This window comes from Taudactylus pleione, unplaced genomic scaffold (assembly GCF_031769625.1).
Source record: "Taudactylus pleione unplaced genomic scaffold, aTauple2 ptg000040l, whole genome shotgun sequence".
Taxonomy (NCBI): domain Eukaryota; kingdom Metazoa; phylum Chordata; class Amphibia; order Anura; family Myobatrachidae; genus Taudactylus; species Taudactylus pleione.
Genome location: NW_028284442.1, coordinates 26,665,808 through 26,692,101, shown reverse-complemented (window position 1 = coordinate 26,692,101; position 26,294 = coordinate 26,665,808). Strand labels below are relative to the sequence as shown.

At 41.7% G+C, this 26,294-nt stretch overlaps 1 protein-coding gene across 1 annotated transcript in view; it reads left to right on the top strand.

Moving 5' to 3' along the window:
* RTN4RL1 (reticulon 4 receptor like 1) overlaps positions 1 to 25,887 on the top strand; it is a 183,267-nt gene extending 157,380 nt beyond the window's left edge. Inside the window, exon 2 of the mRNA XM_088453856.1 lies at positions 23,649 to 25,887. Coding sequence (XP_088309982.1) covers positions 23,649 to 24,991 — 1,343 coding nt within the window. The 3' untranslated portion in view covers positions 24,992 to 25,887. The remainder of the gene's footprint in view (positions 1 to 23,648) is intronic.
* The last annotated feature ends 407 nt before the right edge of the window (positions 25,888 to 26,294 follow it).

Below are 26,294 nucleotides of genomic sequence, written 5' to 3'. Positions count from 1 at the left end.
AGCTAGAGATGGCTGTAGCTTAGATCAACTCTGGGCCCAAATGCCCAACAGCAGCACTCTGGTGAGAATAGAAAAGCCGGGGCTCAGGAGATGGCAGTGTAACTCAGTGCAGGGAGAGGGCCGGGCCCCAAATGACAGAAAAAAAATTATTTCTATTTTCCACAATAATTTCCTAGCAAAAAAATGACACAAACATTACAACTTTGCAATTTTTACCTAAAAGTGAGTGTGGTTTTAAAAAAAAAGTAATAAGATAAAATAAAAGTAATTAAAACTGACCCCAAAATTTTAAAGGGTGAAAGAGAAATATTTAGCAGTGTGATGAAGGTTTGATTAAATGTCTTTTTGACATGACAATTATTGATATCTAATACCTCTTTTACACCAAAAACCCAGGTCCGACCTGGGTTTTCATAGATGGTTCCAACCCAGGTCAGACCCCGTTTACACAGCACCATCGATTTGGGTTATTCTCAGGTCAGCCCTGTTCACACTGAACCTGTGTCTGCCCTGCTAAACTTGTGAGGTTATAAAAAGTGGGAGGTGACTGCTCCACAACCACCAATCAGCTAATTTTAGTCATGACTCAGGTCGGATAACCCGGGTTGCACCGTTTACACTGTACCATTACCCGAGTCCATCCTGGGTCAGACCCTGGTAGCTCCCTGGGTTGGATTGCCAGGTCACTTGACCCGGGTTATTTATCAGGGACCCTTTTACACTGAGCTGCGACCCAGGTAGACCCAGCAAAAACCCAGGTTTTTGCTCTGGTGTAAAAGGGGTATAATAGAGATTCTCTATTTTATGACGTTGCTGACTGATATTTTCGGCAGCCATGTGATTTTTCATAAGGTAATTTTAATCCTACATGTCATTTTTTTATGTCATAAAAAATATGGTTTATTTTAATGGGGATATTAAATAATAGACCTATTTTTTTTTCCTAGAAATGTAGATATTCCAGTGTTGTTTATAAAAGGGATGGCTGTGACAATGGGGAAGATATATTACACTTTATAAAGAGTTCACGTGGAGGTGTTGCCCATAGCAGCAAATCAGATTGTAGCTATCATTTATTTAATACATGCTATAAAATGATAGCCATAATCTGATTGGCTACTATGGGCAACATTTCCTCTTTATAAGGTTTGATAAATCTCCTGCTAGGCATTACATCTAATCATGTGACACTACTTTAGCCAGCAATGTCTGCAGCTTATGATAGGGATAAATAATGCAATCATTTTGGGTTCATCCCCTTAAATGAGCGACATCTTTAACAATATGTTCAGATTCCCTGCCCATCCAAATGTTTGGAGGGCCGGTAGTGTTTCTTCTGGGAATGGCCATTAATAAACACCAACTGCTCAGATATGACATTAAATAGCAACGTTTTAGTGCATTCTCAACACCATCCCAACTATAGAACGTAATACCTATAATATTTAGGGGTCTATTTACTAAGCAGTGTTAGGAGACAGAGTGAAAAGTGATAAGGTGCCAGCCAATCAGCTCCTGTCATTTTTCAAACACAGCCTGTGAGATGACAGTTAGGAGCTGATTGGCTGGCACCTTATCACTTTTCACTCTGTCTCCTAACACTGCTTAGTAAATAGACCCCTTAATGCTAGAGCCTTTGTGACATTTGACAAACAAATACAGTTGCTTGACCAATATTCCCCATAGAATAATGGGCTGCTATATGTATTGAGGCATGGAACCCTACAACAATTGCTTCATGGAAGGGAATGACCAGCATGTGAGAAATATACATTTGGCAGCAACTGTGGTACGCCTGATTATCCCAATCCTCATACATACATTCAAAATGCGTAACTTTATTGATCCAAATGTGCAGGAGTGTTTATACAAGATCTCTGGCTTCAGACATATCATAAGCGTTGAAGTGGCGCGTGATTGGCATGGCAATAAGGTACTTCAGTATCAGTTGCATCAGATCACTGAATTGTAAAGAGACAAGCAAAAGCCACACTTTCCCTTCTCAGGAACTCCATTGCTAATTAGGATGTGGAAGAAGGGCTGAGAGGGTTAGGGATGTATTGATTTATATCAGGATACCCACAAGAAGGGGAGGGATGTGTTGTTTCATTGTACAAACACAAGTCTCGTGAGACACCTTTGAATTTGTTGGAAAATCTCTGCAAAGATTACATTGTGCTGCATAGGTGCAGGCACTGACCATGTGGGATAAGTTACTTCAACCTTATCAGACTTTGGGAGTCAAACTTTTTCTGTGCAATCAAGCTAAGGTATTGCCGACTAAAGGTCAGCTGGATTGTATGAGAGCTGGGGATTACAGGGGCTTTGTATGTCACAAAAACAGGTGTACAAGTTTATGATTGTTTTCTAGTATATCAGTGTATGTAATCAATTAACTCCTTCTTTCCTCAAGTTGCTCTAACTTCAAGATTTCTCCTCTGAAACATAGGAGCTGTGAACCAGATACATCTGTCCACGCTGAGGATGTAGGTGTCAGATTCTTCCTTCTGTAGATATGCAGGATATTCAGTTATCCCACAGTCATTTGGCCAGGAGAGGCATGGCATATGCACCAGGTTTATGTCTACAGTAAACAGTAGCATACTGGGGGCCTGATTCAGACCCGCTCGCAATTGCTATGCGCTCGCAAGCGGGTCGATGGTTGTGCATTGCGCATGCTCGGCGTACACAATGCGCGTGTGCAAGCCACGGAGCGAGTAAGAAATTCATGTTGATGTTGATCGACAGCTCATGTTGATGTTGATCGACAGCTCACCCCGTTTTGTAGGCGGGGTGGGGGTGGGGGTGGCTGGACAAACGGAGGAATGCCTGAAGGAACGCCTGCTGTTTGTGGGGCTTGCAGCAGATGAGATCCTACCACAAGAGTCTCGTCGCAAGCCCGATGGTTGCGATGGTCTTCCTGCCTTCTTCCTGTTCTATCTGCTCACTTCTGTGCCAGCAACCAATCAGAGGAGCACAGGGTATTTGCATATGCATATCCCGGGTCACCTGCTGCTGACTGCTGGCTGCCACAGCTGACCGAGTGCCCCTCCCTCTGTTCCTACTCCTGCTGCCGCTAAGTAAAGTGACCCGGTATATGCATATGCCAGGTCACCTCGATCCTGACTGGCCGCTAAGGAATAGACCCCTAAGGGGCAGATTATTAATAATTATATTCTGACTTGAAATTCAACATCCCTTATCCCGGCATAACGGGGCAATATGGAATATGTATTATGCTGTAGTCAACAGGACGCGGGCTCTGATAAGAGCCCATCCCGGCAATATGTAAGAAGTAAAGTGAATGCTTAGATGACTACAGATGTGTCCTCATACATCTAGCCTCATTGCGCGCTAAACAGCCCTTCTAGTTGTCCTATGCCGCGGCATGACTCGGAAGCACAGAGCGTCTTTTCATGCGACTTTTTACCTTCAAGTACGTCTTATACGCACAGTGAATATTTAGCACAAGCAGCTTCTGCTGATTAAAATGATATGCAGCATGTCTTATTCTGTGAGCGACTGCGAGTGTATCTGCATGCAAAGCGCTACGTTACAGTGTCAGAAGCTGTAACACTGTAACGTAGCATTTTGTATGCAGATACACCCGCAGTATCACACAGAATATAGGCATGGCACATATCATTTTAATTAGCTGCTTGTGCTAAATATTCGCATCGCTGTGCAAATAAGACGCATTTGAAGGTAAAAAGTGACACGAAAAGACGCTCGGTGCTACCGAGTAACACGGAGCTCCCGTGTTATGTGTAGCACGACTTGTAGCGCGGAGGATAAATGTATGTGGACACATCTGTACCACACTTCTCGCTATTGCACCTGCGAATGTGCAGCCATCGCCCTGCATGCGCACAACGTTGAGCAATTACGTTCAACACCAGGAGATGGAGCGCAAGATCCCTCCTCGGCAGGGCTGCTCCATTGAGATTTGAGGGCTATTGCCATCTGAATTTTAATAGGCTAATGCAGGAGAGCTCTGAAACGCTAAGCTTTTCTGGCTTCCTTCTATTATTTTTCAGCAATCCAGTACCGGTAATACTATTCAGACAGTGTTCTTTTTTATTTCTGTTGCTCCCATGCTGTTTCATTTGTTATATATTTTTGCAACATAAATGAACGACTTTGCATGGCCGGTGTAAACGCATGGCGGCAAGCTAATAAAATGAAAAAATAATTCTAATTTACCAAAAGTTTCAGGAGGACTTGTACAGCATACACTTTTAAAATAATGGTAGGAGAAGTGAAACCCCCTTTTATAGTAGGAATGAGTAAGTAGGTATTTGAAATCAGGTGTGATCTCTTAACTCTATAATTATTGCTTCTCTGTTCTCTGGGCCTGATTCACTGCGTATCGCTATTGCGATCGCAGCTGCGATTACGTACATAGTTCTGCTGCAAAAATATGCTAATGTCTGCAACTGCTCATCCAGCATAGAGACGCCCAGTACCGATTTCTCACATCCGTAATAACTCGCAATCCTGCGTAGACATCGATACTATCGAGTAACATCTGACCTTCATGCAGAATTACAACAGGTCTGACCTGTCTCAGAAATTTCAACTCTCGGCACACGCAGTGAGTACTCAAATTGTGTATGCCATCGCAGTGGCTAATTTATGCACGCCCAGGAAATGGCGTTTAAACGGACAGGCACATCTGCGTTTCTCCAACCACTCCCCCGTCACCACCCCCATACGCTAACATCCCGTCCCTCGATCTGAAATGGCTTTGGGTATCTGCATAAGTGATCGCAGTGCGATCGCAATGCCAACTCATGCAGTACGCACCATCGACCGATTGACCGTACGCTGTTGCACTTGTGATCCGTGATGAATCAGGTTCTCTCTGCATAATTAGGATTGAATGCCTGGATGTAAGTAGTGTGTGTATGTACATGTATATTCAGAGCTTCTTGTTACCTTCCTTGGGTGATTAGAAGGATTATACTAAGACAGTTACATTGTCTTAGAGTATTAACAAATAATTCTGTACTAGAGTTATTTACCTGCTCTCATGGGAGTAATCGGTTTAGGAATGATCACATTCGCCCTTCTGTGCATGTTATTTTATAAGCCTGAAAGATATTTGTAGGTGCTATTATTTGTGTGATATTTTTTTCTTAATATTTCCCTTCTGTATATAAATGTTTTATTTTGTTTATATTTGCTCTCCATTATTGCTTTGTACTAATGTTCACAATTTTATTAGTTTTACATCTTAACAGAAGTGAATTGAACTCTGTAAAAACAACTCTCATTGCCACAGAGTACCTTCTAGCCTATAGTACCTGCAGGCTGACAGCATAATCATTCTCAGTAGCCTATATAAGCCTTAATAAGACTACGAAACATACTTTGAATAAAGTGATATGTTTTATTGCATCCCCGGGAATCTTGGTATGATAAATTAAGCCTAAATGACCGTAATATATCATAATATTTGTTCTACTTAGTTTTGTTCTATTTAAATGCAAATTAACATTTTCTATAGACTCTAGCACACAGTTGTGTATGGGGTTAGATTTATTACAACTTCTAAGAAGGAGAAGTGGAAGTGGGGATCTTACCTGCAGCAGCCAATCAGATTCAAGGTATCATTTATCTAATACATTCTAGAAAATCAAATCTAGAATCGCATTGGTTGCTACAACTGTTGTACAGTTGTGTTCTTTTATACTGTGGCTTCAGTCGCGCCAAATAATCCTTCATGGTGCACTGGGTCCCGTGTGACTCTGATGCGCCGAGCATCTTTTTTGCTCAAAATGTCTGTCTTATTCACATACATGTAACAACTGGAAGTGACAAAACTGCATTGCTATCGTACACTGACCACTGGGGGCTATGACATTTGTACTTCTGTGTGTGATTGGGTCTGAATCTGTGTATAAAGGGCTTCGATACGAGCGTCAGCGGCTTTTCCTCACGCCAGGTTCCGTTGGGCTTCATCTGCAACTTTGTAATTGTGTAAAATCAAATCATGTGCGGGTATAGTCGTAGCTTAGCGCCTCTAGAACACTGAGTGGCTTTTCGCTGCATCTGCGATGCAGATAAGATGTAATATTATTTAAAAGAATACAGTGCACTACATGTCTCAGAGCATCTCAGGCACGTCAGCGCTTTGTACCGTAAATGTGCTCAGTGCATGAGGAGACATCTGTAGTACTGTAAATGTTGAAGTTTGTTGGCTTTAGTCGGCTTTAAACATGTAAGCTCCATCAGGTGTAACCAGCAGAAAAATGTGTGTATTTACTAAAAATTGGCTTCGCGGGGCTAGTCATTATAGATCTGCTCAGTAAAACTGGATTTGAGCTTCCGGGTCCATTTGTAAAAAAAATAAAATAAGTAAAATATAGAAGAAAAAAAAAAAATATATATTTAAAAAAGTAATGTTGAATGTTCACCATTGGGGAATTTATTTATTTATTTAGATAATAAAGCATTTCTTCCTAACATTTGCTCCCGCTTTCGCCATCCTGCCATAGTGATTGCGGCAGTTCTCATACCACTATTGTCCCTGTTAATTTAGCTTCCTCAGGTTGTGCTATTGGCATCAATATTCAGTGAAACTCTTTACTGGCAAAGAGGGTATGATAGTTACAACCAAGCCCATCACTAACGAAAAAAAAAACACTTTTTCCGCCAGAGATAGGACTTTTCTATATTAATAATTAGGCCCAGCAATCACAAAACCAGTTTGCAGTCCTAGAATAAATGACTGCTGATGGGCTTTAAAGCTGACTGGTCTCTTCTTCAACGGGGCACTCATCTGGCACATAGCATAAGTCTCTCAATTGAAGTGCATCATGCAAGTGCCTGAGGAGAGGGCATGCGCATGCACAGGGTGTGTTGTATTCTAAGTCGGATCACAGCAGCGTCCATGTGTGTCTGAATGTGCAAAGACTGGAACGCCAACTTTGTGGGTCTTTAGATGCAACAAGCTCACTTGGTGCGTCTTTAGATTCCACCATCGCACGCACCACCAGAACTTGCACCAGCCCCACGTTAGGTGCAGAGTCTCCATAAGCGTCTGGCCTCAAACGTAAGCAATAAAGCGTCTGAGTTCGCAAACAGTTCAGAGACACGCCCATAACATGCCCATAAAACAGAGCTTCTCCGAATGTCTGAACAGCCCCGCCCAGGAATGCCCAATACATTCTACTTAACATCTAACTAGCACCTTCTAGAAGATAATAGCTAGAATCTGATTTGTTGCTATGGGCAACATCTCTACTTCTAAAAACTCTCACTTTAGTAAATTTACCCTCATGTGATTCATTTGTAGCTTGTGCAGGGGAAAAACATTGACCATTTGCGTGAGTATCGGCATTGCATCCGAATCAGAATCAGCCCCATAGACTTTTTGAAAAGTGTTTTTCTGCCTAAATTGTGTTGGTAGAGTGGGCAATTAACTGTGCAGTATCAGCCTAATGGGCCATACCGAAATTCATACTCATACTAGTTCCAAATACTTTTATATATAATTCTACTTCACTTGTTTGTAGTTATGCACCGATTCATGTTTCCACACTTTTCTTACTCACCCCATATTGTAACACTGGCTGTACATTAAATTCAACCCAGGAATATGAAAAAAATACAGTGCAATAACAGGAACATACAGGGAAGTCTAGATATTAGCTTATTTTACTTATTGCAGGGCTATTAAATAAATCTTATGTGCATACCAATTAAGGATCAGAGAATTGCAATATATTTAAATAAGCTTCATCTCTTGCTTTCTTAGAACTCTCATGAGCTGACCAGTGGTTCTGCATGATGAACAATGGAGGTTATTCTATAACATGATACATTGTGCATAATTATTATTCAAGCTGTAGCAACTAATCAGGATAAAACTGTCATTTTGTAGCAGGTCACAAAATGATAGCAGTCCTTTGATTGGTTGCTATAGGTTACAGCATAATCTCCTAGCACTATATTATTAAATAAGCTTTTATGGGGTGCATTTTATCTGCTTTCTGTACATGGATGATCACACTTCAGAGGAGTGGTAAACACTCAGGGGTACATTTACTAAACATTGATTTTGATCGATTTAAAATGAATGAAAATCGTTCAACATCGATGTTGTTTCTTTGGCTAAATCACACATATACTAACAGACAATTTTTGATTTGGTTTTTTAAGTATTAGTAAATGTGTGATTCAGCCCCAGAAACACAATATTGATGCTGATCGATTTTTAGCAATATTAAATTGATCAAAATTTATTCAAATCGACCTTTAGTAAATGTATCCCTCAGAGTATGTATTTTCAAGCTTATTGCTTTAGACCCTCCAACATCTCCAGTTCTACCCAGTACAAAATGACCTGCTTCCATTCTTTCATTAAATTTACCATTGAAATGACATGTTCTTTATTATATATATATATATATATATATATATAGAAAATTAAATCCCAACAAATATCTGAAATAGTAAAGTAATCTGGATGTTTGTGGGCAGTTAATTTTGTACCAAAACCCAAATTCTGATATAATAGGTAAGGCAGTCTGACACATGGCCAGATTAAGGATTGTGGGGGCCCCAGAACAAATAACTCGTGAGGGGCCGCTGCAAATAAAATTGTCAAAATGATGTGCTGGCAACTTTATTATGAAACATAATGTGTAAATACTCCCGGCACCCCAAATGTGTTATAACACTGTAGTACCCTAGTTCACACTATGCCACATAGAAACCCCAGGTCATATTATTCCACAGTGCCCCCATGCTAGTGATGTAGTTATGTGTGAGGGGCCCCTGGGCGACTGCCCTGGTTGCTTTGTTGTTAATCCAGCATTGACCTGACATATGACAGATAGACTTGAGGCACAAGAGGAGAGTACACAAAATACATTATAATTCTGAAATGTTTTATAGTAATTAGAAATGATCAAATGTGTAAATGCAAAACGTATTGCAAAGACTGGGAAAGGTGATAGGAACTTGTACAGACTCAATGAAACGCTACTTTTTACTCCCAGACTTCACCCTATATACCGTATACACTCAGGCCTGTACTCAACTTTTTATTTAGCTGCATCCCATGTGATTCTTAGTGCAGCCTTGCATATCTGGTCGTATACTCATAAATTCTGGCAGCAAGGATCACAGCCTCATAAATCCTTGCAGTTCTGGTCTCAGTCTCATAAAACTTTGCAACACTGGTTGTAGTCTCATAAGGCCTTGCAGCTCTGGCCACAGTCTCATATATCTTTTCAGGACTGTTTACTGTCTCATAATTCTGGCAGATCTGGTCACAATTCATAAATCCTTGCAGCGCTGGTCGTAGACTTATTAAACCTTATAGCACTGGTTGCAGTCTTATTAATCCTTGCATCCATGCAGTCTCATAACCTGCTAACTTGTTGCAGTCTTATAAATCCTTGCTTCACTTGTTGCAGTCTCATGAATCCTTGCTTCACTTGTTGCAGTCTCATAAATCCTTGCTTCACTTGTTGCAGTCTCATAAATCCTTGCTTCACTTGTTGCAGTCTCACAAATCCTTTCTTCACTTGTTGCAGTCTCACAAATCCCTGCTTCACTTGTTGCAGTCTCATAAATCCTTGCTTCACTTGTTGCAGTCTCGTAAATCCTTGCTTCACTTGTTGCAGTCTCACAAATCCTTTCTTCACTTGTTGCAGTCTCACAAATCCTTGCTTCACTTGTTGCAGTCTCATAAATCCTTGCTTCACTTGTTGCAGTCTCACAAATCCTTGCTTCTCTTGTTGCAGTCTCATAAATCCTTTCTTCACTTGGTGCAGTCTCACAAATCCCTGCTTCACTTGTGCAGTCTCATAAATCCTTGCTTCACTTGTTGCAGTCTCATAAATCCTTGCTTCACTTGTTGCATCTCGTAAATCCTTGCTTCACTTGTTGCAGTCTCACAAATCCTTTCTTCACTTGTTGCAGTCTCACAAATCCCTGCTTCACTTGTTGCAGTCTCATAAATCCTTGCTTCACTCATTGCAGTCTCACAAATCCTTTCTTCACTTGTTGCAGTCTCATAACCTGCTAACTTGTTGCAGTCTTATAAATCCTTGCTTCACTTGTTGCAGTCTCATAAATCCCTGTTTCACTTGTTGCAGTCTCACAAATCCCTGCTTCACTTGTTGCAGTCTCATAAATCCCTGCTTCACTTGTTGCAGTCTCATAAATCCCTGCTTCACTTGTTGCAGTCTCATAAATCCTTGCTTCACTTGTAGCAATCTCTTGCAGCACTAGTCAGAGCATAAAGCTAGCTACATACTGTCAGATTTTTTTGCTCGGGATGAGAAACGGCGATTTTTCAGCAAATTGCCATCCCCAGGATATCTGTGCTACACATTATGCAATTTTTCCATAGAAGCTACATATTTTTCACCACACCACACTGATATTGCATATATGTCCACCCACAAGGATGATGACATAGTGACAGGAGAACGTAGGAAATATGGGCAGATAATGGAGAATGCACACACACTGCTCGTTATCGGGAATTTCAGGCCGAGATTTTCGTTCTTGACCAGCAGATTAGATAATTGAAGGAATGTGTTTGTGGATGTTTTCTAACCGTTTTATTGGTGAAACGCTGAAACAATCATTCATACACACTATACAGGAAATAAAACCGATCACCCTATTATTCGCAAATCGGCCCAATAATTGTATAGTGTGTAGTTAGCTTATGAAATTGCAGCAGATGCAGTTTTTACTGCTCGCAACTCTGAGCTGCTCGGCCAGCCACAACAGGGTACATTGCAACAACAGAATACAAGTGACACTCCCAATCTTAGAGGTTTGAATCTCTCACTGTCGGGTTAATGGAATGTTCTAAACCTACTGTAAAACAACTTTGGTGTAGGAATTCCAAAGCAGTAACATACCCCAGGCTTATAAAGCTGGGCAAAGACTGCACAACCAGCCAGCAGGCATGAAGTACAGTACGGGAGAAACAATGGCACAATAGTCGGAGCACTTCCATGCGCTGCAAGTACAGAGGCCGTCATTATTCACTGCCTGGAGTCGTCTAACGCCCGTTGGGTGGATCAGTCAGGTTAAGCTGGGTACACATTAGACGATATGTCGCCTGATGCAGCAGATCAGTCCGAAATATCGGCAACATCAACCAGTGTGTACACACTATGGGCCTGATTCAGACCCGCTCGTGAGCACAGGACGCTCGCAAGCGGGTCGATGGTGCCCTACTGCGCATGAGCACGACGGAGGGAGCTCCGTCGTGCGCCTGCGCGAGACCCGGCTAGCGACGGGGTAGCCGTCGCTCCGGGTCTCGCACCAAAGGGGGCGTGCTGTCGATGTTGATTGACAGCACACCTCCTTTGGTGGGCGTGCCGGGGGCGTGGCTGCCAGACGAAGGTGTTCCCATGGGTCACCCACAGCTATGCGAGCGTCCAAGAGGCCGCTCCATTTTCATGTAGGAGGGCCCTGATTAGCTCTAGTCAGAGCGTCCGGCTCTGAATCAGGCCTTATGTCGGGCCATGTGCGCTCCTGCAGCATTGTGCATCACATCGACAGACCTGCAGTATATGCTGCTCTATCTGTCAATGTGATGGACGACCCAATGCATTTGGATGCGGCTGGTGAACAACATATCGTGCGGTCGGTCACCAGATCGTGGTGTGTACTGACCACACGATATGTCATCCATTGAATCATGGGTCGCCTGGGTCGTCCGTCTCATCGTGGGTCATCTGATGTGTACTTTGCTTTAGATAACCAAGCAATCCAGGTCGTTTTTCAGTTGTTTTGAGACTCTGAAAGATCATCATACAGGTCCAAACCGTGAATGATAATCGTTCAAACCAGTTGTTTGTTCGGCTAAACTGTACAATTGCAAATCTGCCAAGCTGTCAGTCACTCTGTGCCTGCTGAGTTAGAGGAGCACCTAATAAATATGACAATCTAAAGAGCTCTGTCTATTTAGTTAAGTATAAAATCTCCAGTTATTTCTGCATATTATGCAGCTCAGACATACATAAATGTCAAATACTGGCTTTTCATGGTCTTTCATACAGGTCAGCAGGAGCCTCCAGCAGACATTTAAATATATTATTTTCTCTATTTCTCCAAGGAATAAACACAAAATGATTAATAATAATATTTTTCAAATCATCTCATTATCAACTTGGAGATGTCAGTTCACATAAAGGGGTCTATTTACTAAGCAGTGTTAGGAGACAGAGTGAAAAGTGATAAGGTACCAGCCAATCAGCTAATAACTGCCATCTCACAGGCTGTGTTTGAAAAATGACAGTTAGGAGCTGATTGGCTGGTACCTTATCCCTTTTCACTCTGTCTCCTAACACTGCTTAGTAAATAGACCCCTAAAAGCGAGCTCCACATGTTTTTTTTAATCACCTGAAAGCCTTGTTGTTAACAGAACAGTTTTGCATGTTTATTTCATTATTTGTCACTTGATAAAGTTATTTCCTGTGAGCCATACCATGTTTGGTATGAAGTATCATTAGTGCAATTGGATTCAAGCAGAGACAGCCATGTTGAGGCATGAGAGAGAGAGAGATCAGTTTCGCAGGCTGGCAGATTAGCATCATATCTTTTATTGGATCAACATGAAAATTCTGACCTGCTGCTTCCGTGAATGCTATGATTATTCTATGGTGATCTGTATACCATGGTTATTGATTCCACATTGTACTAACGCCAAGGAGCCTGACAATTATTCAATAATGTCTCTTTTACTGTGCAGATCACATCTAATAAATGTTCTAACGCTTTGGGTTTCTTTATTTGATACATTACACAGCGCAATCGTAGATGACAGGAACCTTACAAGGAGCTCAGTGATTGATACCAGTTTACAAGATACAGTGTTGACTTCGCACTGTGATTGCTGTAAATCCTCATTGGCTCCCCATATTGCTGTCTCTTACAGTACACATTAATGTCTGTCTTTTTATTATTCAAATGCTCAAATGAAATACTGGACAGTATTATTTGACAACATATAGAAACATGGGCCCTCATTCAGAGCCGCTCGTTAGCGGCAGTACGCTCGTTCCGAGCGATGTTTGCACATCTGCGCATGCGTACGGTTTTTAGTACGCATGCGCGAACCAGTCAGTGCGGCCAAAAATCGTTTGTACGCTATATAGCGAGTGCCTGCTATTTTGAGTGACAGAATGAGGCGTATGTGGGTGGTAACAGGGGAAGGTGTTTGAAAATGGGGAGTGGAGATCCGAACGCAGGCGTGCTTAAAGGTCAAAACGGGCGTATTATGGGTGTGCATAATTAATACAGCAGCGTCATTGACCACGTCACTGGGTTATTTTATAGCCAGAACTGCTCGCAAATTTGTGGTAGCAAACACCAACCACAAGAATAGCGAGCAGTTCATACGCTGGTCGATGTACTCGATTAATCTAATAAATAGCGGACATGACGTAGGATGCGAGCGGCCAGGGGGCGTTTTTAACAAATAAACGAGCGTATGTTTTGCTCGCTCGTTCAGACTTAGAGGCGTGAACAGACTACAATTTGCGAACGGATCATTTGAATAGCCACCCCTTGTTTTTGAACGAACGACCGCAAATAGCGAACGGCTCTGAATCAGGCCCATTGTCTCTAGAAAGTTTTATGACATCATAATGGAACTGTGCTAGTTTGACACAACTGATTTCTAAAACAAGAGCATTCACTTGTTTCTGCAGGAGCACTGACACAGTCATACTGTACTGATGCAGTCTTAATGAGCTAACAGTGGTCTCAGCCGGGTGACATTGAAAACGTTTACAGCTGCTTAAGACAATTCATCAATGCTTGCTTGGCAAGTAAAGTAGTCTACTACAGCAAAATTCATATCATTAAGCCAAAGCCGGCAGACGCAAAGTAACCACATTTGGATCAATAGGCCATTACATATACAGTACGGTATACATTGTTGACTTTAAATAGCAAATAACATCAAAAACTGAAAATTTCTTACAAAAAGCATAAAATTAAGATGTAATGTTCACTTTTTGCCTGAAGCTGCTTCTCTGGGTACTTGTTAATTATAAGGGCTCCACTACTTTTATCATGGACTCCGCACACCTGTCATTACAGGGAGAATTTGGTTGTTATCTTGAGCATAAGGGGGAGCTGGTCCTGCTGAGTCCCCTCTTCCCTCCATTGCACAAGTACCAGTACCATTGGTTGCTTTATCGCCGGGCTGCTGATCCTGGGAGCCACACTGTGGGCTCACTGCTGCTAACCAGTTTACGACTCTGATGATTCCTGGGTATTTGTATAGAGTAGGATGCTGTTGGCAATGGTGCCAAAATCCTTCGAAATACCAGCAACATAAAGTTGGATATGAGCTTTGCTTTTGAGCACCATCTTGTGGGTGGGTCCATATAACTAACAATTTTCCTTCTCTTAGGGCCCTATCCAGTGGCATAGGGGTAAAACCAAGTGACAATGCATGGAAAACATGAACACATTTATATTATAAGCGAGAAAGTGTGTGTGTGTGTGTGTGTGTGTGTCTGTTTGTCCTTCATGCATGGACAGAGGGCCTGATTCAGAGCCACTCGTAAGTGGCCGCTCGTTCGCTGTGAGCGATGTTCGCACAACTGCGCATGCGTATGGGTCGTAATGCGCATGCGCAAACCGTGCGCTCGTAAAACAGTGAGGGGCTGCTAATTTGAGTGACAGAATGTTCCGTTTGTGGGTGGTAACAGGGGAAGGTGCTTGAAAACGGGGGAGTAGAGATCCGAACGCAGGCGTGCCTAACGGTCAAAAGGGCATTTAATGGGAGTGCATAATTAGTAAAGGAGCGTCATCGACCACGTCACTTGGTTGTCTTTTAGCCTGAACTGCTCGCAGTGATAGCGGTAAGAAAATCCTACCACAACCACTGCGAGCAGTTCAGATGCCTTTCGATGGTCCCGATTAATCTAATAAATACCGGAGATGACATGTGATGCGAACGGCAAAGGGGCGTCTTTACAAAATAGCGAACGCATTTTTCGAATGCTCGCTCAGACATAGAGGCGTGAACACACCGCAAAGAGTGAGCGCTTAATTTAAATATCCGGCCCCTTTTTTAGAACGAGCGTCCGCAAATAGCGTCCGGCTCTGAATCAGGCCCAGAGTTTTGCGCCTAGCTCCACCAAATTTGGTATGGTTCTGTAGTTTGACCAGTATTAGGTTTTTGGAGTTTGAAGTTCATCAGGGCCAAGGAGTTCTACATGGTGCTAGCCAAGTAGGCTGTAGAGTGTCTGATTTAAAATTTTGGTTTAAGCAAATTCGCTCAGGGTGTCTTCCAGTGCATTAAACTGCAATGATCTAAAGACACAGGCTGATATGTACCAGTGAGGGTCAGACAGAGCTTTATCGGAAGAGCAGTGAGTTGGAGGATCAACTGTCACACTGCACCTGCACTCACAGTTACTGATTTCCTCCAAGCACATTTTCATATGCCATGGCCTTTCTCCAATGATGGTCTGCAGAGTTTTCTGCTCGGCAATGATTTCTGTCCTGCACTGATTTCTGTTCTGCAGTAATTTCTAAAACTGCAGTGATTTGGGAAGCTGTACTGATTTCTGTCCTGTAAGTCACTCTGCTCCTGATATACCCCATTCCAAACAGTCAGAGAATATATCTGCATGCACTGTCATTTACTCAAATTGCATTGTTAACCAGGTGTGAATGACTTCTGTGTCCCTTGTCAAAGCTTTCCCCCTTTAGTATACCACATTAGCAACGGGACACTTGCCGATTCCGGGAGCGATGGCACGATAGCGGGAGTCATGCTGCATTCGGCAGAATGGCTCCCGCTGATTATATCACCCATGGGACCTGCATTTACAGTAGGTCCGACGGGCGATGTTGCTGACGACGCATGGGAGCGTGGACAATATGTCGTCCGATCGTCTGATGCACTGCCTCTAGGATTACATTAGACAGCACTTTTAATAAGGATCTTGGGTCATAAATTGGGATATACATAGAGAGCCAAATGTGGGGTTTGTTACTTATTTCTGCTTTCAGCCGGGACGACCTTAGGAGAAGGAAAACTAAGGTTTTTATCCCACCCCCCTCCCTAAAGATACCATTCATGTGCTGATTGTAAGTAGGGTACACCCCTATTTATATTTTGGTATTCTGCGGAAGAGGAGTAAATGAAGATTTATGTGTGATGAAAGATACCCTCATGTGCTTGATTATGGAATCAGTATGTATGCAACCCCCCCCGTCGCCGCAGCCTAAACCTAAGTCTCCTGGGGGGGTGCCTAACCCTAACTTCCCACCGGGGGAGCCTAACCCTAACCCCCCCTCCCCTGACCTGAGGGGAGCCTAACCCTAAGTCCCCCCGGGAGCCCTGAAACCTAACCCCCCCCCGACGGCTGTCCGTGGCCCGGGTTACCTTCATTCGGTATGCCGGGCATCGGGCTCCCGGCATAGGTCTAATGACAGGCGTCAGGATTTCGACGCCTGTCATTAGTACCCTGCCGGGATTTGACAGTCGGGATGCCGGCGGTCGGCATTTCGACCGTCGGCTTCCTGACTGCTTCCCCTCGATTATACCCACTGCGTTTGTGAGTGGGGTACGCCATTTATACAGTCACTAACAAGAATCAGTGTCTAGTGCACCTTTTTTATTACATATAAACGTGTATAATTTATTTTGTATTGTTTGTTCTGTTTTCTGCATGATGTCTACATGAGGGTCACTTACAGTGGTTGAAAATCTGATGCGGACTAAACATCATGAGAATTTAAGTATTCCATTACTCTTGTTTGTAAAATTTACACCAGCGCCATCTCACTTGGAGAACAAATTGATTTTGCTAAATCTTGTAAATTGACAGAAGCTGATTGGTTGGTACATTATCTCTCTCCTACCTTTGATAAATCCCCCCTGATGTCACTTATGGACAGCTTTATGCGAAATAGTGCATTGCCACCTCTCACTGATCCTCCAGTGCTAGATGATGGCTTGTTAGTCTGTTCTCTTGATCCGACAGTCTTCCTGCATCTAGTAGGCTGCCACTCAGTGCCTTAATGACCACCTGTAATGTTGATGGCGGCAAGTTGTCAGTAAGACAGTGGCTATTGCTCAAACAGCATGTCCCCCTAGATTTCCTGATCAGTGTGACCCCCTGGAGGCTGGATGTTCAGTGAGAGTCAACTTAGGAGCCATGAACATCTTGATTGTGTAAATGTACCGCTCAATAAATTCTGTTGCAATAAAATCTCTTATCAAAATCCAAACAACACAATCCGGGACTATTAATTATACAAACACAGGTGGTTGTGGGAACAGGGGTGGGGGATAAATTCGTGTATATCTACTTGTAAATAGATATAAAAATTACACCTAAATGGTAATATGCTTTTCATATCAGAATATGCTTTCACATAGGAATGATCCAAGAATAGCTTTGTGTTGCGTCCTCCTGGGCTGTTTTATCTTGATTGCAGTCTGACTCCAGAGTGGCATTTTATTCAACATCCTCTGTGCTCTTATGATTGGAATATCTAGAGCTCTGCCAAGTTTTAATCAGGTTATGACCGAGGAGCATAAAATATGTGTATCTTATGCTAAATTACAGAAATCATTACACTGTATGTAGATTTAGAGGCACAACATCATATGAGGAGGTAGCAATGTATTCTCACACTACTGCCCTTTATCCAGCCTAACATATAAAAAGCCCTGCATAGCGTAGAGGGGAAAAATATGTCTGTGATTCCTTAATGCTGCTTCAGTACTTGATTTCAGATATCAACATCTACAGAGAACAAGCAGAGATGAAAATGAAGCTTGCTTATATGATTCAATCAAATACTTTTAAGTACTGATATTCAATATGTAACATAGAACCGTTCAAGACAAGCAAAGGGGGCTATTTAATCTGCACAGTGCCCTAAACAGCATAAAATAGATTAGCGAATGCTCTCAAATTGCGTACTTAAAACTAAAGAACATTAGGATGTAGATTTTTGAGAGTTAGATCATTGCTAAAGTGGTTCTCTTTCAGTTACAGGGATTGAATGAAATTGCTTCAGAGAGTAAAACATATCAGCTAATTTATCGTATTCTCTAGGGCGATCGTGTCACGATCCAGAAGTAGGGTAACTAAAACAGGACAGTTCTTGTGGGGGACAAGTGGGTAGAGGCTTGTGAATTATAGTTCATTAATTGACCTGGAAGTTTCTGCATCAGTTTGATTTGTAATTATTTTCTGCCACAATGACACACAGAGGTGCAAAAGTAAATTTATTTAATTGCAATAACTAAATGCATAGGATTAACTTGCGCCATTCTAAAGATTACCATTCTTAGCTTAATAATGACTCTGGTGATCTGCAGAAACCTTATCTCTGTAATGATAATGATAAATGTCTGCTTTTGCACCGTGCCAGGTGAATGGTCGTCCCAGAGGCAGCCTTAAGTGTCAGCCTGCGCACCTAGTACTCTTAGAAGTTTAAAATTACTTAGGTAAAGATAGTTGGATTCAAAACACAAATCAGGCTTTATAAAATAAAGTAACTGGTAGACTTCAGGATATATACTGAAATTACAAGTTCCAGGGGGTTTGCAGTACAGCAGCCTATTAAATAGTCTTACCAACAGGGCTATATTCAAAATGTTTTCCAGGAGTTCTATCCTGGCTGCTTAGTCACACTCTTCACTCCGCAAGGTAGTGACAAAGGGGTTGATGATGTATTAAGCAGTGAAAAGAATGGAGAAGTAGACCAATGGAGAAGTTGCCAATATCAGCCTACCTTTTATACAATGTGTTTGATAAATGCTACCTCATAGCTGATTGGTTTCTATGGGTAACTTCTCCAATGGCCCTCTCTTTTCACTGCTTGATGCATGACCCCAAAGTATGACGCTCATCTGCATTTTGAACCTTAGAGGCTTTGAAAATTCATTGCCCCAGTACGAAGTCAGTCCAGCAGCTGTAACTCCTAGTCAAAACCATCCAAAAGATAACAAGATGTTGTTGGCATAATGCCATCCTTTTAAATATGCACTTATGGCACAACATGGCCGACTTTTAGTGCAGGAAGTGCTGTAAAGTCCCCGATAGCGGTCGGTGTAACTTGCTGCTCTGTGGGGTGCATGTCTGTGATGTCATCGATCTCTTGATGGTGGTAACTTGTCAGTAAGACTCCAGAAAGGACATTGGGTATTGGAATCTATCAGTACCTACAAAAACTTACCTGGCATCACTTGAGAATTGTATATGAACTAGGGATGTGCAGGCTCGGATAGGTTTGAATTTTCCCGCCAAGTTTGGATTTTTCCAGCCAAAAATCGGGTCTCAGAAAGAGGCAAAACGTCATCTTTCATGGACAAACATCATCATTCCTGGACAAGAGTCCATGGAAGATGATGTTTGTCTATGAAAGATGATGTTTTGCCTCTTTCTGAGACCCGATTTTTGGCGTGAAAAATCAGAACTTGGCGGGAAAATTCAAACCTATCCGAGCCTGCACATTGCTAATATGAACATATTGTATATACCTAATAGAACGTAAATGATTGCATCAACTATATATAGTTTATGGTGGAGGGGATGGTAAGTAGTCTGTGCCTTTTTTCTTTTGTAATCTTTGCTTGTGTAACAACAACCTATACTACATTTGCTAGATTCAGTGTTGTTATTGTTCTCAGAATATGTCGCAATTAGAAACCAGTGAAATACCTAATGAAACTACAATATTTTAGCCACTTGACATTAAAAGATGTAATATTTAGACCAATTTAACATAAATCTCATGACAGTACAGAGCCTCCAATAAGAGGCTGCCTGATAACTGTATAACAAGCTTTTACTGCTTGCATATCTCAGCAGCAAAAGATCGAGCCCCTGGGCTAAGCATGAATGGTTATTGGTCAGTGCATGCACACAGACACATTAGTTAGGTGGAGGGAACTAACTTGCCGGGTAGATATCAGAAGACCCCACTTTAGTTATAGGTTACATCTGCTAACACCATACTCAGATAGTGTTAGCAATCACAGACAAACTTTTCGGGACTTAATAAATAGCCCTCACTGGGAATCATGGGTAATGCAGTATTCTGTGTTAGTTTGCATTTTGCATTAGGCTGTTGTTAAATAGCCCTGTTCATTGAATTTGCCTTAATCAGACAGAATTTAAGGCTTGATAAAGAAGGCCCCTTACTCATGTATACTCAGCTGAATCACAATTACATATCCATTAAGACATAACAAGTTAAAAAAAAGATATTAAAATATTGGAAGTCTATGGGAAGCCGGACACTACTGCAGTCCTGTTCTTTCCTGTAGACAAATCCAGACCTTGGGTGAATATATGGAAGGTGTAAAATACTAGTACGGAAGTGAGAAAAATAAACAAGAATAAATTGACCATACATTTTAGGTTTACAAGACTCACTTCATTATATGTTCTGTAGATGTCACTAGGTACTGCTAATGCAGGTACCCCACTGATGTCATCTCCTGATGTAGAAATAGGACTAGCTAGAAATGTATTATAAAAAAATGACACTGAAACAATTCTATGTTTACATTGTGGAAGATTTCTGTTTATATTTCCTTTGTGCATAATTAAATAAAAATAATATCAATCAGTTTAGCAGAATAACAGCTTTTCCTGTGTAGGTAATAGGTGTCCTAATAATCTAAAACCAATGGTAGGGAAATTAAAGTTAGCCTCGTTTTTTTTTTTGTATACAGGATAAACATGCCCAGGGCCAGATATAGGGCCACATGGTCCTGGGGCTGAACATGTTCAAGGACCTGTACTGATAACGGGAGGAGCTATGAACAGAGCTGTGAGGGTGTGGCCAAAGCCAAGTGGGGGTGTCAATCCACTACAATAATAGCTCCAATGTCTCCCTAATTACATATAAATAGAAAAATTGTATTCTTTTGTGAGAAAACTAGAAAAACTATTTGAATACTTATAATTTATGGCCAACTGTGTGGCCAGCAGGTGTGTTTTCATTATCATCTGCCCCATTATTTAGATGGCCCTGAACATGCCTACTATTACATGGGCAGCCTCATTTTACGCTGTGATATACAGTTTATCTAGGAGCTAAGGTGCCGCTTCCTTACCTTACGTATGCCTGCACAGTAAGTAGGACTGCAAATGAAGCCTTCCAATTTTTGATATGTAAAATTTGGAAGGACTGTAAACTGTTAGTAACCAGATATCAAGTAATGTAACAAATAGGTGTATCTAAACTGAAAGGTAATTACACTGTAACTAAAACGAACAAAACCAGATGTGAAAACTCTATGTGCTTAAACTTGGTGCAATGCATGAGTGGCCAACCCGTGGCTCTCGAGCCGCAGGCGGGTCTTTTGTTTCTAAGATGTGGCTCCCCCCAGTGGAACTGGAAACGCTGGTCTCTGAAGTGATCATAGACTAAAGAAGCTTCAGAGGCTAGCATTCACAGTGATGCATTGTGCGGGTGACATCATGACATCACCCGCGATGTGAGGAGCCTGCCCTGCACGCCTGCTGGATCTAGTTAGATCCAGTCAGAGGCAGCGGGAGCCAGAGCCAGCACGGTCAGGTAAGTACTGGGCTAGGGGCACTGCTTAAGGGGTACTACTTTAGGGGGCACTGCTTAAGGGGCAGTACTTTAGGGGGCACAAATACAGGGGGCACTACTTTAGGGGGCACAAATACAAGGAGCACTGCATAAGGAGCAAAAATACAGGGGGCACTATATAAGGGGCACAAATACAGGGGGCACTGCATAAGAGACCCTTAATATTTATTTTGCATTCCTATTAACTTCTCCCACATATTGGCTAACTACTTGTGTTTGCTGTCTAACATATTGTGAACTCAACACTAAACCTTGTGGCAGAAGGATTCCCGAATACCCTTGCCCCTAAGGAGCCTTTTGGGTCTGGGATGTCAAAGAGTACTTGAGGATTCCCCTGTTCTCCTCAAAGGGGCCTTCTAGCTCTGAGGCGATGGGGAGAAACTGGACCCTTCTCTTTTTGTATAGCATCAAAACTTCAATGCACCCAGTACAGTTCTGCATTCTATTGGGTGATTTGTGAATGCACTTCGGGCTTCAATAATCAAAAATTGGAAGCTTTAATGCTCTGGAGATGGTGGTTTTGTACTCTACCACTGTCTAGAGCTGTGGTTTCTGCATTGGGTGAAGGGAGATTTTTCCACAGTACCAAGCAAAACCTATTGGGTACAGCAGTGCATCTTCATGCCTTTAGGCCTGAAGACGCATGGAGGAGGCCAGGGGTGACACAGGGGGAGTTTGGAGAGACACATAGGATGCCTGGAGTGCGCATTGGGGGAGCTAGTCCCAACTTTGCTAGGGGTGCTCTCAGATTGTTGAGATTTAACATGTCACCAGAATGTCAGCATATGTTTTTTTGCTTATTTTATCCTAACCCTAACCCTAACCCTTAAAATCAACCAAAAAATATGTCGATATTCTGGTGTTGACATGTTAAATGTCGCCATTTTGAATGTGCCAACATTTTAACATGTCAACCTAATTGTATGTCAACAAATTAATTGTCAACCTAAAGTCCATGTCGATATTCTGTCAACATTCAGAACTTGTTGACATTCTGAAAGCCGACTACCTGATTGAATACCAGACTAAATATGACAATTACACTTTTTCTCAGATGTTTTCACCTCCCGCACACCTAAGTGCACTTCTAAGGCTTCTCCCAATAGTGAAAAATAGGCATGCACCATGACCTATGCTGGGTGATCTAGGCCATGCAGTGCAAAATGTTACTTTTATCAGTTCACATTGGCAGCTAGTGATAACTTGTTCAGTTTGTGATCACTGGCAGGTTTACATTAATAATCTGCTATGTATGCATATTATATTCCCTTTTTTTCAATTCTTTTAAATACAGCAAGTTAATGAGTCTGAGTAAAAAAAAAAACCTGGCAATAAATGACCTTTGGAAACTAAGTCCATGATCTTTCAAACACATAATCTATTTTTAATGGGCGCTTCATTATTTAAAATGTCCTTAACCACTATTCTGCAATAACACAGACATACACTGAGCAGGCATTTTTTTTTTACTAGTGTTAAAGATACAGATGGCACTGAAAGAAGAATGTTTTAAACAAGAATAACCAAATGTACTGTACATTATTTAAGTGTGTTTGCAATTGCACAGAAGATGTACATTTTTTTATTCTAATTACACTCTAAAATACAGATTGCATAAGTGGCTTTTGTATAGCTTGTTATATATCTTAGTGTGGTTCCATATCTTGTGCTCTAAAACAGAAGTCTTAGTAACTGAAGACTCTTGGCAAGGGAAGAATTGGAAAAAAATTGGAAGGCTAAAGAAAGCTGTGGATTCTGGCACTTATAAGCATGCACTTTAAATATACGTTTCAGAAATATAAAACATTTATATGTCAGAGCATTAGTGCAACCTTATAACTCTTTACTTTTGAATCAAAATTAAATTCACTAATAATTAGAAGAATGCTTAAAGGAGCCATATCTGCACCCATTGTTGTACCACTAATTAGTAATTCACTTAAAAAATTACCTATGGCATTATATTTGCATTCATTTAGATGTATATGTTTACATAGTATTTTTTCCTACACATTTTACAAATTTTTAATTTTTTTCCCTTTCTTTCTTTACAGGATGCCACTTGGATTTATTTCTGGTTCTTTTCGGACTGCAGTTGCCTTTCATCTCACTATGCCCCATAAATTGTGTATGTTATCCTTCACCAATGACGGTCAGCTGCCAGGCTCACAACTTTGGGGCTGTGCCAGAGGGGATCCCAGAAATCAGTGAGAGGATATTTTTACAGAACAATCAAATAACTATGCTATTGCGAGGACATTTCAGCCCTTCCTTAGTCACCCTGTGGCTTTATGGCAACAATATTACCTTCATAGATCCAAACACATTTGAAGGGTTTGACAACCTTGAAGAACTGGATCTGGGGGATAATCGCTATTTGAGAGCTTTGGCAGCAGAAACATTTGAAGGGTTGTCCAGACTTCATACTTTGAACCTATACAAATGTGGCCTCAGTTCCTTGCCTAGTGGGATCTTTAGTGGACTCCACAGTTTGCAATTCCTCTACCTGCAAAATAACCACATTGAGTTTCTACAGGATGACATCTTCATAGATCTGGTCAATCTGAGTCATCTTTTTTTGCATGGAAACAAGCTTTGGAGCCTCCATCAGAATACATTTAGGGGTCTAGTCAACCTGGATCGTCTTCTTATTCATCAGAACCAACTTCAATTTATTCATAAAAATGCATTTCATGACCTTAAGAGGCTGACCACACTTTTCCTCTTTAACAATAGCATATCAGAACTGCAAGGGGAGTGTTTGGTTCATCTGTCTTCTCTGGAATTTCTGAGGCTTAATGATAACCCTTGGGACTGCAGTTGCAAGGCTAGATCTCTGTGGGAATGGTTACGGAAGTTTAGAGGGACAAGCTCAAATGTTATATGCGAGTCGCCCGAGGTGATGCAGGGTAAGGACCTCAAAACTCTGAGAGCAGAAGATTACATGCACTGTTTAGGCTCGGAATCTCTCCACCAAATTAAGACACATACTTTCAGCACCACACACCAGATATCACACAAAGGACACCACTCACACCATTCCTCCAAGGAAAGAGGAAAAGACTTGCACCAAAACGAGCCAGCTGCCCATCCAGATCCACGTCCAGGAACTAGAAAGCCTGGGAAGAACTGCACCAATCACAAGAACAAAAACCGTTTTTCAAAGCCCTTATCTGGGAAGGGCACACACGATGTACAGGATTATGTGCCGGATTACCAGCTCAAATTCAATTTTGACAATATGCCCACTGCATCGACAAAGCGAAAGACTAAATGCACACGTAGGACGCCCATGAGGATACCCAGTGGAGTGCAGCAGGCAGCAGGCAACGGATGTAATGGGGTCAGGGTGTCGCTGTTGCTCTTCCTTCTGGTGTTAGCGGTCATTGTGCGCTGATCTCCTGTGGAAGGAACTGTAGCCACTGCCACCACTTTCTAAAGGACCAGCAATTCTTACTGTTATTCTTCTTTATTTGTGTATGGAGGATTTGACATGGAGGATGAATGAAAGTGGCTTCCAGTGATCTCTTGGCTTGTGTTGTTGGATTATAAATGTGAACTGGATGCAACAGGCATTGAGGAAATGCATTATCACAAGCCTACCACATGCAGCTCCAACTTTGCATGTTAAAAGGGCAACATCATTTAAAGAAATTGCAGAGAATTCATTACTCATGTTACCAACTAGACATGCAAAATGGGGCATTCTTACTAACCCTTCCTGATGTTGTTTTTTTGTTTTGCCTTTTTTTTTTTTTTATCTAACTATATTGTTTGATCTTTTAGTGGGGACATAAATGTTTTTTTTTTTTTAAATAACCCACAAGCATTGTAAGCCAGATCTCCAACACATGCAAAAGACACTGTGTGAGTAATGTCTCCAACTGCTTCTGCATCTATTCAGATGTTATTGGTCATTGGGCCAATACTGCTCGGAAGACAATCTACAATTCCTGAACAAACTCAGGCATATTATCTCTATATAGCAGGGCTCAGCTGCCATGCTACCAAAGGAAGTTTGCAAGCATACAATAGGACTTATTAAAAATAAAATAGAAAACGAGATTCCTGCAGGCAGCCTGTTTATTTTGTATCTGTATCCACATAGTTATTTAATTACACAGCCCTTTCCCTGCCCCCTTTCGTCCAAATATTCATGAGTGTGTCTATAAATGTTTATATGGCTATATCTGAAAGAAAAAAAATCTGAAAAAGAAAAACCGTGGGGTTTGTTTTATAGCAAATAGACATTATTGGCTTTGAGCTTTGAAAACATTGGCAACTTTGCTTAGTTATTGGGGAGGGGGGGAGGGTGTATTTATGAATCCACAGCTGTCAGTGGTAGTGAGTACAACACGGTGGTCGTTTTGAGAGAGCTGCAGATTATGTCCTGTATGGGCCCAATATTATGGGTAAAATGACTCTTTAATTTAACACATTAACATACTGTATGCGTAGGTATCAGAGTGGAGTAACAACAAGTGGAATATAAAAGTACATGCAACATTGGTTCATCATTACTCAGCCATAGAAGTCAGTGTCCTGTTGGGGAACTGAAGGTGAAAGTGGAATACCTTTATAAACGTTGAGAGATTCTCACTGGGGAAAGGGAGAATGGGTTACTCCCATCAGTGTTAGTTGAAAGTGAGCCTTATAGCTGGTCTAGGGGTATTCACAGCATAGGTGTAAAAGTCTCAGCC